This window comes from Rousettus aegyptiacus, unplaced genomic scaffold (assembly GCF_014176215.1).
Source record: "Rousettus aegyptiacus isolate mRouAeg1 unplaced genomic scaffold, mRouAeg1.p scaffold_m13_p_13, whole genome shotgun sequence".
NCBI classification, from domain to species: Eukaryota; Metazoa; Chordata; class Mammalia; order Chiroptera; family Pteropodidae; genus Rousettus; species Rousettus aegyptiacus.
The window spans coordinates 41,299,498-41,315,717 of NW_023416288.1; the positions used below are offsets into that span (position 1 = coordinate 41,299,498).

At 52.2% G+C, this 16,220-nt stretch overlaps 1 protein-coding gene across 5 annotated transcripts in view; it reads right to left on the reverse strand.

Moving 5' to 3' along the window:
• Positions 1-16,220, reverse strand: part of ELMO1 (engulfment and cell motility 1) — a 422,552-nt gene that overhangs the window by 285,109 nt on the left and 121,223 nt on the right. For all 5 annotated transcript variants that reach the window (XM_036230489.1, XM_036230485.1, XM_036230487.1 and 2 more), the window contains exon 5: positions 7,796-7,846. In XM_036230489.1, coding sequence (XP_036086382.1) covers positions 7,796-7,846 — 51 coding nt within the window. The remainder of the gene's footprint in view (positions 1-7,795; positions 7,847-16,220) is intronic.

The window sequence follows — 16,220 nt, forward strand, 5'->3', positions numbered from 1 at the left end:
GGACGGGAATCCACACAGGCACTGACGGCAAAGGGAGCTCACCCTGGCAGGCTCCGCGGCCACCACCCCCTACTTCCTGCGCAAGTCCCTCCTTGCTGTGCCACCTGCGAGAAGCCCCAGCCCTGGCTGGGTCACCAGGGAAACCGATGCGGTTCTTCAGGGACCAAGACAGGTGAAGCCCACGCCCCCACCCCTGGGTCGGAATAGACCGTGTATCCTGTGTTATCGTAACCCAAACTGACACTTCACATCAGAAGTCAGAAAAGACGAGAAAGGGGGAGGGAAGAGAGAGCCCTTCCGGCTCACTCATGATCTCCACGTAGGTGACAGACACTTTGCTTGAACCCTAATCCCACATTTTTAAGAGGGAGAATAGACAGCTGAGCAAGAATCACTTTATCTCTTAAAACTGTCCAAAGATACACTAGTCTCTAAAATTTTCAAACAGATATACAGCATTGCCATTAACCTATATTCGACCCAAGTGAATCGCTGTGAGTTCCTGGAGAAACACGTTTCCCCAGGCTGGAGCTCTGCGTGTACTGCGGGCATCGCGGTGGTAACGAGCGCTCAGAAACGATTCTGTGCTCGGTACTGACGTGAACCAACGCATTGGTGCCGTTCATACAGGGGCCGAAAACAGCTGGCAGCTGCCGGGCGCTTTGCATGAGCCACTGTTCCAAACATCGTGACGAGGGGATCCACTTCATCTGCACAGGGGGTGCGGTCATCAGCTTCGTTTCCCAAAGAAAACGGAGGTTCAGACGGGTTAGGTCACGGGCCCAAGGTCACACGGCTTTGTCAGTGCTGGAGCCGAGATAGAACCTGGGCGGCCGCACTCTGGACGGCCACACTCTGGACGACAGGTCCTAAAGCAGCGGGTCTCATTGCTGCATGTGTGAGAACCAGCTGCACCCCTCTTTAAAGCCCCAGGGCCTCGCCTGGAGTCTCTGGGTCTACAGGCCTGGGATGGGGTCCCCTAGACTGTGTTTAACCAGGGCCCAGATACTGCTGCTTCTGCTGGCCCCAGAGCCACGTAATGAGAAGCCCTGGTTTTAACACTGATGACGCTGCACCTCCCTGCGAAGACGGAATGGACGGCCTGTCCCACTGTGGCAGAGCGTAACTGGCGGCTTTCTTAAGACACTGCGGTTTCAGGGACAAGCGGCCTAAGGAAGTAACGTTTGTGCAGAGACCTGATCGACAGGAAGGGGCCAATCACGCTGGGGAAGGAGAAGGCGCAGAGGAAGAACAGAAGGAAGGAGCGAGCCTGGCGTGTCTGCGGGGACAGGAAGGCGGCCAGAGGCCCAGGGCTGATGGGTAGGGGGAGGGCGGGAGGGGGCGAGGGTGGAGGAGCCGCCAGGGCCAGGCGGTCTGAGGCGCTGTGAGCAGCAGGGCTGGAGGATGCCTGGCCGGGGGGTGCTCGCCTCCCGGGAGGGTGCCTTTAAGCACTGGAGGCAGATGTGTGGCATCCTCGGAGCCTTAAAATAGCACTTCTGTTCAAGCGCTGGGGGCGACCACAGTGTTCAACAGGATGTGGTCATAGGGTGACATAATATATGGAATTAAGAATGAAACTTTCGGAGACTGTGAGGGAGCGCGCGCACATCCCCACGATGGACTGTGAGGAGAAAGCCCGGGATGCGGAGATAGTCCAGTGTTTGTGGGCAGGGGTGTGCGCGTGCGTGTGTGTGTGTGGACCCACTAGAATGCCAATTCCAGGAGGAGACATTTGTCGGGCTTGCTTCTCACTTTATTCCCAGGACCTAGAACAATGCCTGACATCTGCCAGCAGTTCAAAGCAATTCCACTAAACGAAGGAATACATGCATATGTATGCCCACATATGTACATATATTTACATAAGAGCCACTTTTGAAGGAAAAAAATCAAGATATGACCCATGGTTATTTATGAATTGTAATATTGTTTGTAGCAAGCTTCGCTTTTCAAATTTCCCAGGATTCTGCAATACTTTTACATTTGAGGAGAAAATCAACATTATTAAGAAAGAAAATAGCCTTAGTTCTGATTTTTCGAGTAGTTAGCACAAATGAAAAGCGTCTGGTAGCTGCGTGGGCGATGGTGTCAGAACGTACGTTTTATTTTCCGGTATTGTTCCGAGGACGAAAAACAAGTTTCATGCGGAGACACCCCAGCAGGCTGAAGTGGCTGCCTCCCGGCCCGGCCTGCGAAGGTCCGGGCCGGGACTCAGAGGAAGACAGGCTCCCAAGGGGTCAGCAGTGGGCAGAGGAGACAGGGGTGCTGGTCCCATGTGCCATGCGGCCACTGTCTCTGTACCTGAAGGTCCTGATTAAAATCGGCCCCAAAAAACCGCCAGGCCAGGCGGGTCCCGGGTCCATGACTCCCACTCAGATGTCATCTGAGAAGGCCTTAGACTCGCGGGTTCCACCCGCGCACTCGGCTTCGCCCCGCAACCCGACTCCCCTCGCCTAGATGTCCGCTCTGTCCCTCCAGAGGGCTCCTCACACGTGTTCTCCTCCCCCCGAGCTGCCCGATCTCCCCCACTCCCCCATCCCTTCATCTCCCCCTTCCGAGTCTGCTCCGCATGCCTGCGCCCTGCTTCTCCCTGTGCTGGGCCCCTCCTTCCTCCGAAGGCCAGGCTGACCCCTCCCCTGCACTCGGCCCTTCCCCTCGGACTCTTTGTGAAAAGCGCCCGGTTCTGCTGTGCCTGCGGGCTCCCTCTCTGCCCGGGGGCCTTTCCAGCTGCAGAAACCTCCAATAGTCCCCGTTATAAAAAAACACACAAACAAAACTCACACGCCCATGGACCAACTCCCCACAGGCCATGCCCTGTCTCACAACTGCCGTTCTCAGCCAAAGTTCTGGAACAAAGAGGGGCTGGCTCGCCTCGCCTCGCCTCGCCTGGGGTGCTCTCTCCCCGCCCCCCGTGATGCTCCCATCCTCGCCCCTCCGCCGAGTGTCTCCAGGATGCCGTCGACACCTCTATGTGGCGGGGCTGGGGGTCCCTTCCTCATCTCATCCTCCTCACTGTCTCTGCGGCCGCAATGCTCCTAACTTCTCCCCCGTCTTTGAAGCACCTTCTTCTCTCGGCTTCATGGCTGGCTCCTCCTTCTAATCCTGAGAATGTGCCCCAGGCTCTACCTTCTCCACAACGACCTCGCCAGCCCATGGCTTTCCTTGCCGTGTACCTGGCGATGGCTGCCTACTTGCCAGGTCCTCACAGACCCATGACACGCATCTCACACTCTTCATGTTTCTCTTCTCGGGCCTTCCGTCCCGGGAAACAGCACCACTGTTTACATCCGGCCCACGCACAGGGGACACCTGCAGCATCCCTCAAGGAGCGCGGGGCCCAGTCCATCAGGAGGTCCCCGGGGCTCGCCCTCCAGAGCACTCCTAAGAACCTCCACGCCCCTACACGGCGGCAGCCCACGCCACCCCCCCTCCTGCCGCGATGGCTGTACAAACTCCCACCCGGTCCCCTGGCCACTCCTGCTATCCGTCCCTGGGCGGCAGCCGAAGCTGCCTCTCCTCTGCCCGAAAGCCTCTGCTGGCTTCTCGTCACTAAGTCAGGCTCACAGGGTGACGGCAATAAATAGAACTTCAGACACTTTACAGCTCTTTTTTAGTTTCTCAGGTCAGTAGAGAAAAAAGTGGTTTCAAAAACTGTTCGTGGTCTTATTGTTAAGAATCTCTGATAACCCAAATTCACAGTGACTAAGAGAAGACCATTTTTCTTTCTGCCAGAGTAACTGGTCCCAAAAATGAGCAAGACGGGCCCTCCGACCTAGCTGCTTCTAATATCAGGTGCCTAAACAGGGGAGGGCAGGAAGGGAGGATTATACTGCGAGCTGGCGAAGCAACAGTGGACATATGATGAGAATCTTATTTGCTGTGATAACATGGGCCAAGATATTTGGCAAGAAGAATTCAAGCCATATATAAAAGGGCTCTTGAAAATCTGTTTGGAATCCTAAAATGTTTTTAGCTCAGAGCGTTATGACTCACCTCTTACGTACTGCAGTGACCTCGTGACATTTATTTGTGTCTATTTTATTAAAAATAATACCAGCACATGGCATAAAAATATATAAGGACTCCCAGAAGTTGTAAAATGAAATGTAAAGTTAAGGCAGCGTTAACGACCGCATCCACCCCTTGAGAAGGATCTTTATCGGCATTCGGCATGCTACGCCCCCCCTCCCTGTACCTACTGGGGTCCCTCTCTCTTGTTGACAGCTGCACCACGTTCTGCCACACGGCTACCCCTCAGTGCATTTAACTGGTCCCACCTGACAGACAGTTAACAGGTTTCCAGTTTCTCGTTACTAAAAACAAAGGTGCACACACCCGTGTATGTGTGTGTGTGTGTGTGTGTGTGTGTCCTGCAGTGCTTTTGTGAGTCTATCAATTGGATAAATTCCCAGAAGTTAAACTGCCAGGACAAAGATATGTGTATTTGAAACTTGGGTGGACACAGCAAAATCGCCCCCGAAGAGGTCGTACCAGTTTATACTCTTAAGCACACGGCACCTCGCCTCACACGGCTCACACCGTGATTATCTGGGAGTGTAGATTATCGTCTCTTCTAAGAGAGAGATTAAGTTACTTCTTTCATATATTTCTATATCCATCTATCTATAGATTGATCTCTCTCCATATATATACATATATACACATATATATCTTCTAACACATCTTTGCATAAATGTTTGTTTTTTTGTTTGTTTATTATCCTGTCTCTGTCTGCCAGAATAAAAACAGATATATAGAAGTACAGATTCATAGAGATAGATATACAGATACAGATATATAGATTATTTTTGTTTATACAGTTTGGCCATTTCTTTTGGGGAAAGTTCGTTTATTTATGCATAAGGGATCCTACAAACTGAGAAATTAGCCCTATATTTATCATGCATGCTGAAATTATTTTTCCTAATTTTCTGTTTCTGACTTTTTTACAGAATTCTTTTCAAACATAAAGCTTTTATGGGCTATTCTATTTTTTTTTTTGGTTGTCAAATTGATCAATCTTTTTCTTTATGGCTTCTGGGTTTTGTGTCCTACTTAGAGAGGCTTTCTATGCTCCAAGACTGCAAATAGAGTCACTGTAAGGGCTTTTTCAAACTAAATCTCAGGAAAGCAAAAACAGTGGTCTGGCCACCCAAGCGTCTTCCAAGAGGGACAGTAGCCGAAGTCTGTTTAAACGACGCGTCAGGCAACACGTAGGCCGCAGCTGTCACTCCCACGGCAGGTACGGACGCCCCGCCGAGCTGTGCGATCAGGACCCCCCCAAACCCTGATCTGCTCAGACGCTCACGCTCGTTCGCGCACATTCCCCAGGCACATTACATTCACGGCTGTATTTTCATGATACTAGGAAGACGGGACACCTGGAAGTTACACGTGTTCACGATGGCCGCTAGAGTTATCGTCTACGGATGCGCACTGCAGAAGGACCGTCAGCCGAGTGAAGGAGATTTTGTGAGAATGGCAATGCAGGTTGGTTTTTTGGTTTTTTTTTTTTTTTTTTTTTAGATTTTTCCTAATTAATACCCTATTTTGCTAGGAACACTCCTGAAAGGGCTGTTCTATGATAAAGACAGAAAATAAATTCATGAACAAAAATCAATTAAAACACCACCCTTGAGAGAGTGGGGGTAAAACTCAGCACAGCTGCACGTGACCTGAAACACGAGTGTGCGCGTGTGTGTGTGCACACGCGTGAGTGTGTGCACACGCGTGAGTGTGTGGGGGGGTGGGGGGAGGGTGCACGTTCTTCCCCAGCTACAGAGTTCAGCTGAGGTAGACGAGGGACTATAATAGTGAGTATAACACTATTTCCTGATTTCTTTATGGTTCTCTAACACTTCCTAGCGAATTTGATGGCGACAGTTTTTTTTTTTTAGCATATTTTTAGTGTGTATGTAAAAAGCGAAAGAGCTAGCATATGCTCACCCATATTCTTAAGCGAAACACAAAATTATAAAAAGGAATCTACCAGCAACGAGTGAAGTTTACAAATCCAAAAGTCTTGCTTCCAGTGCAATTCCCAGTTCTAGACGCTGTGACTGCAGCCAAACCATAAAGTGCTTTCTTAAAATGCAGATTCCTGGGCGCCGTTCCTAGACATCGCAATTCAGCTTCCCGTGAAAGGCCCAGAGGTCAGCACTTTTAGGCTCCACCGATGGTTTGGGGGCCGCTCCTCTTCCCAAAAGGAGAGCCAGGCTCTCACAGGTGGGCTTCATCTTAAGATGCTGCCTCGCACAGTGGCGTTCGTACAAGCGCATGAGCCATGCAGGCGATGCGCAGGTCACGCCCGCAGCAGGACAATCTCCATCATCCCCGAAGGTACCGAGTCAGGCCGCGGTGTTCGTACCTTCGCTTTCAGGGAGCTGAGAAAGTTCCCTCTGCCGAGTTCACTGAGCCTGCTCTCAAGGAGTGGCTTTAGTGCTGTGGAAATTTTGTTCATGAAGCCAGAGCAATAAACATGAGAAGCGACTTCTTCTCTGGCTTAGAAAAGGCTCAGATTTAAAACAACAAAACAAAAACAAAACGAAAAACGAGTCTTCCTAATTCTAAGCTGGAATAAAAGGTGAGGTGTGCTCTTTCTGCCCAGCAAGCAAATGAGTAATTTTAGCAGGATAAATAGGAACTTAAAAAAACCAAGTGAAAACATGGTCTCGAAAGGTCAGATTAACATTAATTCTTGCTGACTAAAGTAAGAAGATCAATGCTAAGTCAGACGACAATGTCTCAGCTCATCATGTAGCTATTGGAAAATGAATATGAACTCTAGTTACCATTAAGGAAGAGAGAGAAGACATCAAAAGATGTTTGAGCTCGTCGCTGGGTTTGGGTTCAAGATGTTACTGGGTAAAATGTTAGGAGTTTTTAAGCCTCTCGAATATAATTTTCAACAAGAAGAATTTGTGGTAGTTACAGTACCCACCGTTTAATTTTAGCCAGATGCTTCACCCAATTTTTCAATTTATTTTTAGCCTACCACATGGCTTCAGTAGAAACTGAAAATGAGAGTTAGACACAGTTTTCATCACATATGCAGAGTGAAAATAGTAACACTTGGTGTATTTTGTGCAGATTATTTCTTAGGCAAGTAATAAAATGCACTGCGAAATAATATAAACAAGTATTCTAACAGCGATACCCAAGTATCTACGAGCCAGTAAGAAGGATAAAGATTAGCAGCACAGTCGGCCATAGCAGTTAAATATTCGATACCACTTTGTTGAGCAACTTTTATTTGGAAGGATTTAAAGTGTTTCATCTCAGATTAGCTGTCAATGAAACGGCTCTCGTGGCAAACACTTCTTTAACTATATCTTTACAAACTGTTATAACCGACCAAAACTAGACACACACACACACAGACACACACCCCGCACACCCCAACTTTAAAGGGAAGTAAGAGGCCGTCTTTAGTTCTGTTGGCTTTGTTGGTTGTCTGAATTTGCTCAGATGGCATGAGGTGGGTGTGTGGCCAGGTGGGTAAAACCTGTAACTCAGCAGAGCTGAGGTATCCCCATCTGTAATATGAGAATTGTTGGGATGACCACCAAACTTGACCCTTAAAGTCCATCAGCTTGCACTTAACCGAAAGGAAAGGCTTCCTCCTCCACATGGGAAATACAAGAGAGGACACTCCTGACCCTGCGGGCGAGGACGTTCCAGAGACCTTCTGTTTTCTGCACTGAAATCATCTTTAAAAATTAATATCCCATAATCGCCTATGTGGAAGTGGAGAACAAAGCATTTGCTGGAAAGCTACACACGAAGGTGAACTTACCGGAGATGTGGTTAATCGTAGGATGGTGCCATTTTTTATTTCATTGCGATTCTGGAAAAGAAAAGAGAAAAAAAAAAAAAAACTTTGTAAATCTTCACGAAGACGCTTGGTAAAGAAGAGAATGAATGCAAATGGAACCCGGCAGAGACTCTGCACAACAGGCTTCTGAGTCTGTTTATCCTCACGTGAGTAATTTTTAATTATTCCTACAAAGAACTTTAATCGGGGCCCGAGATATGCTAACTTCATATCAAGTCATAGAAGCGTTCAGCACAGAGGGACTGACTATAAATCCAAAGAACAGTCACAGGGAGCCCAAGAACAGCAAACGAACAAGGCGATTTTGCAGGTTCTTAAGGGATTATGGCCCAGCAATTCTGCTCCTGCATCCATACCCGAGAGAACCGAAAACATAGGTCCACGCGAAAATTTGTACATAAATTTCCATAGAAACATTATTCACAAAAGTCCCAACGTGGGAACAGTCGGAATTCCTCAGCTGAGGGACAGGTAAACAAAACGTGGGATACCTACTCAAAGGAATACTGGCAGGCCATAAAAAGAAATGAAGTGCTGATACGTGCCACCACAGGGATGAATCTCGAAAGCGTCACCCTGAGTGAAAGAATCCAGACACAGAGACCACATAGTTCACGAGTCCACTATATAACATGTCCAGAAGAGGCACATCCACAGAGACAGGAAGCAGGCTCCTTTCCAGGGCCGAGGGTAGACCAGATGGAGAGTGAGCGCTAACAGGTGCAGGGTTTTTTCTCAGGGTGATGAAAATGTTCTAATGTTGATCATGGTAATGGTTTCGCAAATCGATGACTATACTGAAAACCACCCGATTGAACACTTTCAAGAGGTGTATCTGGGGGAATGTGAATTATATCTCAATAAAGCTGCTATTTTTTAAAAAGGGTACTAAGGCGTTTGGTTTCTTAACATTCGCTGGCTCCAGCTTCACGCTGCCTTAATGTCAAGGACAAACGGCGGGAGTGAGCAGGGGCCAAATCGGTCTTGTCTTCACTTGGCGAGAGTATGTGAGGTGAGCGTGTCAGAGCCGTCACTCAGCATCGATCACTCAGCATCGATCACTCAGCATCGCTCACTCAGCATCGCGGGCCCTGGAGGCAGAGTTTCACCGGCAGCTTTACTTTCCGCCACCAGAGCATGCACCATGCTCAGCTCTCAGGAGGTGGCCTCACGGGTGCCACGCTTCTGCCTCCCCCGCCGGGGAGCGGCAAGGCCAGGAGGTGAAAGTGCATCGAGGACCACCCTTCTCCATCATTTAAGACGAGCCACGAGCTGGGACTGGCTCGAGACGCAGCAGACGCACCAAGGTGGTGGGCAAGGCCTGAGGATGAGATGTCAAAATCACACGGAACATGGACCCCCTCCCTCAGCCGCTTCTAACGATTTACTGGAAAATGAATTTTCTAAACGAGCCCTACCTGAAAGAGGGAAGGCTTCAGGCCAGTACTCTCTCCCTAAGAAATCCTGACCTGAGCCTTTCAGGCCCAGTGCAGGTGGGCCTGACGCACGCCCCGCCAGACACCTGGGCCGTCTCTTGAGACAGCAGGCTCCTCCCTGCCGGGACTGCCCGGGCCAGGGCTGAGCGACTACCTGGCGGGCGGGCTCTGATATGAGACGGAGAAAGAAACTGCGGTCATTTAAAAAAGTCTCCTCTCAACTCTAAAATCCTGTGGCTCAGTGAGAACTGGAGAGGAAGGCAGCAAACAGGAATTCTACGTAGAATATTAAGAATCTGAATGCATAGCGCATCTCTTTCCTGCTCAGGTTCTAAATGAATTGAGAAATACGAGAGTCCAAAGATAAAACAAAATAAAACAAAACTAACATATCTCATATATTAGTAACTACGGAGGACAAGGCTCAGAGTGAGAACCAGCAGACAGCTAGCTCACCGAGCCCTCGGACTGGCAGACCTGCTGAGGCAGGTTCCTTCCCAAGAGGGAAAAAGGAAGTTTATTCTTCCCCAAAAACCAGCGAGGTAGGGAACGAGGCCCTGAGGGTATGAAGAGGCCAGGAGGGTTTAGTAGTAACCCCTCCTCATGGAAACCTGGAGTGGGGATGAGGCATTGCTAATGATAGCAGCGAACTCACATTTGTTGAAAGACACGGGCCGAGGGTGTTTGCTTTTTTGTTGTGATGCTTATTTACCCAACATAATAACTCTTATGTCTGTTTTAAAGATGGGAAACCAAAGCTGCCTGAAGGATGAGTTATTCGCCCAACATCAAGAAGGGAAAAGGGAGGTCCCGAACCCGCCGCGGAGGGGGACGGCCATGTCGGGCACCAGAGGCGTGCTCTATCTTGCTGGGAAAAGGACCCCCTAAATCTTGTATCCACCCCTAGAGGAGCGACTTCATTCACCAGTCGACTTACAGCAGAGCGAAGCAGTAAGAGCCGCATTCGCGAATGCTCCGCGGGTTCCCAGGGGTTCCTGCGACGCCCGCCGGGCGCGGGGCGCTGGGCGGGGGGGGAGTCTCACGGGGTGGAACGAAGCACTTGGCCTCCAGACACCCCCTGAGGCTGGAGTACGAGCTCTTCGAAGAAAGGGTCTCGAGGACCGTTGGTTTAAAACCAAAGCAGTGTTAAAATTGGGGACGCGATCGCTGGTTCAAGTCCCCGCTCTGCCTCACACCCACTGTGCGCACTCTCTGCACGCGACTTAATCACTCTGCTCTAAGCTTTCTCGTCCCTAAAACGAGGAGGACAAGTCACTGCTCAGAGAACGTGCCAAGAACTAGAGGTGACAGGTGCGCTGTGCCCGGCATAGAAATGGCTCGGAAAGGAGAAGACTGTGGCTGATGCATGGGGAGCCCCCCGCCCCCCGGAAAAGAAGGAAATTCTGGCAGTGGATGGCAGATAGAGCCCGTACCCCAAGTTGCAGCCTACTCCTCCTGGAGGCCTGCTCTGTGGACCGCGAATGTGTGTGGCCGGCCCACATAATCACATGACCAATGCCTCGCAGTTAATCTCTTAGCGTCTGTCTCCTACAGGTTCTGCGTCTCTAGTTGAACCCTGACCAACACATCCCCACCCGACCCCACCGCACCCGGACGCGGCTTCACACAGCAGACCCGGCCCTCGTCACTGCGAGGGACAGGCTGGCCATCGCTGTCTGAGCAACAGGTTGTGCTGGGACCCTTTGGAGAGCAGCTTCGCACAGGACCGATGCAGCAGCTTTTGACCAAGCCAGGGCGGGATGGGGACCACCACTAACCGACATTCAAAGGCACGTGGGGAAGGAAAGGAAACGACAGGGGTGCCCTTCCCCCGAATGACGAGGATGGCGCTGCAGAACAAAGACCGTGCCATGCCCCCAGCGCCAGGGAGCGGGCCCCGCCCCTCTCCCGGGAAGCGCCTTTAGTCCTCCGTTGATCGCGTGATCGTCCTATCACCTTGAGAATCGCCACGGTTGCGTGGTAACATGCAGATGCCTAGGGCTCCCGTGCCACAGCCACTGCACCGGGCTGCGGGACGCCGTGTTTTCACCGTGAGCCCAGACGGGATCGCCCCATCCTAGTTTGTAACGCCGCCTGGCGCATTTAGAATAAGTATTCTGGATGTCCGGGGAGTAAAGTCTGAGGCAAACGAGACTAAGAATGCCCGCACCTCAGAAATAAAGAAGAGAAAAGAAGCAGGAAGAACATGCCTGCCGAGAAACGTCCTCGCTGCTCGCGACGCGCAGAAGGTAGGGCGAGTGGCTCGGCTAACGCCCTGCCGTCCTGTGCCCTCGGGCCCCACGGTCCCCGCGGTACGCGTCCCCGACACTCGCGGGCATCTCGACAGGACGGCTCTGTCCTCACAGAGCTAGCTCAGCAACTCGGCCTGGACTGCGGAACAAGCTCGTGCGGGGAAATGTCACTGTTGTCATATTTTTTCCTCTGAAATTTGTTTCTCTCGGTGTTCTAAGTTTCTATGTAGACACACAAAGTAAGAATGATTTCCTGGTCAGAAACCCCAGTTCTGCCCCTCTTCTTGTTATTCCAGGAAAACAGAGGCCAGAGCGGCAGGGGCGCATGTGACCCCACGATCCAGGCCCCCGGAGGGCAGACAGCTCCGAGGCCTTCTCCCCGGCTGTTTGTCTCCTCCACATCTCCCCTCTCCCCGGCCCCCGCTCTGCAGATGTGACGGGATCATTACTTTGGATGTATTGCAATGAAATAACGCTCACAATTTAGTCTTCAGGTGTATCGCTCGAAGACCGGCTTTGCATGTAAGCCTGACCCCTTCTGTCCTTCATGGGACTATCTGGGTGATCTCTGAATCTTCGGGCTGAAGGAAATAACTGAGGACCGTTGTGATACGCCGGTTGCTAGGTTACAGAGCAATTCCCCTAGACAGAGAACTACAGGTCTAACATTTTGAGGACGGATGTCAGAAATACTGTAAAATAAAATCTGAACTCCAAAATCCAGGAAAAAATAGGCTGAGAGGTGGGGGTGAGAAAGAAGAATAAGGAAAAAAAAGGCAGCAAACTGTTCTAAATGAGTACTTCCCGTAACTGATATTCGGAGCCTCCCCAGGGTGGTTCGCTGTCAGGGGGAATATGGTCGCCCCCACCCCCCGACCTGCTGCCGGCCTTAGCGGTTCATCTCTACCCATTAACTGAAGGATTTGGGTTTGACTTCATGCCCGCACTTTTTTCTTGCCCCTAACTAGATTCTATTCTCAGTTGCTGTTTTTCTTGTCATTTTGTTTTTCACAGCAGCACCCAGAGACCTTTTTACGTAATTCCCAAAATCGAAAGGAAAAAAAAAAAAAAGAAGAACAAAACAGGCATTCGGTGAGATACCTGCTAACTACCTGTCTGTGGCGGGTAAGCACGTGAAGACCATGGAGGCGGGGGGCCGGCTCCCCGCGGAAGGTTTGCTTTCTTCCCACCCGTAATTAGACCTGGCTAAAAGGAGGGGCGAGACGTGGGTGGGCGGCTCGCCGGAGCCCAGAAAAGCCGCAGGGACGTGGTGAGCCCGACAGGGAGAGCGTGCGGAGAAGGCCCGTCCCGCTCAACATTTTAATCAACCGCTTGTAGGAGACGGAGATGAAGGACAATGTGTTTTTCTAGAGAAGACCGTGCTTATCTTAAAGGAACATACAGCGCTAAATGTTTATTATTGCTAAAAAAAAAAAAAGAGAGAGAGAGAGAGAAAGAAAAAGAAAAAAGGGGAAAAAACAGGCAGTTGCTGGCTCCCGAGACAGGAGGGAGCGAGCACACGGCCCCCTTCACCTGGTGTCCGGTCCTGGGGACCAAAATCTCGGGCGGAACCCAAGCCGCATCTGTGCCCCCTGACCACGCTAGGATAAGAACCGACCGCGTCCGGTTCCTTAGCAATGGGGGGTCGTTTTTTAGATGTGAGTCCTGGACTCGGCCTCAAAGGCCAAGCAGGCAGGGGCGCAATCTCAGCGACGCGCTCGGATGCACGGTGTGAGCGTCCTGGGGACGTGTGCTAATGCAGTCTCTGTCCCTGGAGGCGGTGAGCTTGGAGGACCCCGGGAGGGTGAGGACGACGGACCGGCGGGGCTTCGGGAGGCCGGGCGCTCGGGGGACTGACGGGAGGAAGCCCCAGGTTGGGCCTGGGCCGACGGACTCCCGGGTCCCCGCGGCCAGTCAAGTTGCCTCAGTTTCCCCATCAAGAGAATGGAGGCGAGGCGCCCAACGCCGAAGGTCGCTTCTCTTTACTCCCAATGTGCTACACAAAGAGGAGACGGTCAAGGCTTTCATGCAAAGTCACCGACATGAAGAGAAAAGAATCTGTCAGCAGCAGGGACTTCGAGCGGAAGGAGCGGGTTAGGGTCAGATGAGGCGATGAAGGCCCCGGCCACACGCTGCTTCCCATCCTCCGAAGGGCCCGGCACCCACAGGTGCGGCTGCGGGTTCCGTCTGGGCACCTCAGCCTCCGAGAGGACAACCCAATAAACCAGCCCAAGGTCCGAAAAGCTAAGAAGGTTAAGTTCTATGACAAAAAATGCGTGTGTATGTGTGTGTGTGTGTGTGTGTGTGTGTGTGTGTGTACACTCTCATTCGCACTCACGCACTCACACACTCACACATTTTCTCCCCTAAATAATTCGAAGGAGAATAAACAGGGACAAATTCTAGGCGGGTGACTTTATAAAGTCCGACAAGAGCCTTAAACACGTTCCAAACCGGATTCTATGAATTTTTCCTGCGGAAACAGCAGGAGGCGGACATTGCAGCAAAGCCACCCACGCAGCCCTGTGTACAACGGCAGAAACGACAAGCTGCCCCGAGCGTTCCACTTACTTACCGTCTCTTAACTCAAAACATCCGTTTTGGCCCCACTCCGTGACAGGGCCGGGCCTGGGCCCTGCGCGCAAGTCCCCTTTTCCATCGGAGGGCACGGAGCTGGCCCCGCCTCGTGATAGGAAGGTGACTGACTCTTCAAACCACCGTTAAGACGATCATTCAGTGCGGAAGCCTCCGGGCGACCTGTACCCCAGGCCCGGCTCCCTGCCAGGGGCCACCTCCCCGCCGACCCTGCCGCCTAGCTGCAGGCTTGCTTCTGTCACCCGGCTCAGGCCCTTGCCCTTCACCGTGGAGGTGGTGACCCTGTGTGGCCAGGCCCTCTTTCGAAAGCCTTGGGAGCGGAGCGGGGGCGGGGGCAGTGCCCTCGCTTGGTCTTTAGTTTTAAACTGTCCCCGCGTCCTCTAAGACCACAGATAACTCTGCTGCAGCTGCCACTTCTGGCCTCGTCGGCATTTTCTTTGACCTCTTTCCTCGCAGTTAGCTAACGTCCGCTAGCGATCAGTCTTTGAATCAGATTTCCCTGTTTGAGTGACGACATGGTTACTGTAGCCTGACTGGGCCCTGCCTGATACAGCGAGTCTTCCAAATGTCCCCGAATAGGAAGGAAATTTCGAATAAATGTGGTGAAGCAGGACAAATGGACACAATATCGGCCTCGAAGGACGGATACAAAAGGCTGTTTACTAACGTGAGACGACGTCACACACCGTGAAGTGGAAAATGTCGGCTGCGGAATGGCGCTGCGGGCACAGCGGCCACGGCTGGCGGGGGGGTGCGTCACGGGGGCCACAGCAACGACACCGTGATCACTGCGTGCGGCGGCGGCGCGCGGGTACGGGGCTTATCGGGGTGCTCGCTTCGTGGGGCTGATCCACGTCTCGGCGCTCTGCCGAACGCCCGAAACTACTACCGTATCGTATGTCCGCTCCAGTTGAGAAAGAACACCAGGAAAAAAAAAAATCCCCTCCCCACCCCCCGGGGTTACAGTCTGAGCCCAGACTGAGATAATACAAGGTGAGAACACACCGCGCCCAGGGCATCGGCCGCGGGAAGGACGGAGGCTCTTCACCTGCGACTTGTTAAAAAATCCGAAGAGATCGGGGAAAGGGCCTGAAGGTGCAGGCGTCTGCCCGGCCCGGCCGGGGAGGGCTGCTCATGTTTCTGGGGGAGCAGGGGAGCGCCCTGCTCGGGCAGAAGCAACGTGCGGAAGCTGGGGCGAACCCCCTGCGGTCCTGCTTCTTCACCCGTCGGGACGCAGACGCGATTGCCCGCCACCCTCGCATGCCAATTAAATGGCAGGTGCGAATGTCTGAGCCTGGGTCGTGACGGGCAAGTCAGAGCCTGTGGCCTCAGAAATCCACAGAGGGCTGGCGGGGAGGCTGCAGCTACAGGAAAGCAGCTCACACCTCCCAAAGAAAAACAAAACACCGACACCAACGAAAAAAAAAAAAAGCCCACAGCCTTAAAGGGCCAGCTCGGGGGTGCCAGCAGCGATCACAGAGGCTGCTGCTACGGCCGGGAAATAGCGACTCTGCGGCCTCCCCGAGGCAAAGCCGAGACTCGGGAGAGAGAACGCGGCATAAACCTATAGAACCGAGTGAGCGGGCAATGCCAGAGGAGGAGGAGTCGCCAAGCTTGCTGGCTGGCGTCGAAAACACCGTGCGTTGTCACACAGCATCCCGGACACGATCTGCCGTGGTGGGAGCCTCCCGGACACACTGGGGGCAGACGGGCCTGATTCAAACCCTGGCTTCAGCGCAAACGGCTGTGTCCCCTGGGCACTTGGCGCAGCACCGGGCCCATAGCAGGTGCTCAGTGCATGTTCAGTAAACAAACACGTGCACCTGACAATACCTCCACGGCCCGCCTCGCCGCTACGTGAAGTCAGCCACACCTAGACCGGACGGTGCAGTCGTGGGGATTAGACAGTGCTGATAAAGCCTATGCCGGGCACATGGCAAGGACTCCAAACACCATTTGTAAAGAAGAGGCAGCTTCTGCGCTGGGGACTGGAAATATGGACAATCTGCCGGACAAAGAAGGGAGAAGAGACTCTCGGGCAGAGGAAATACAGATCGGGCTGTTTTGTTCCCTGCCTGAGAGGCGACGGTGCAGGATTCTTTG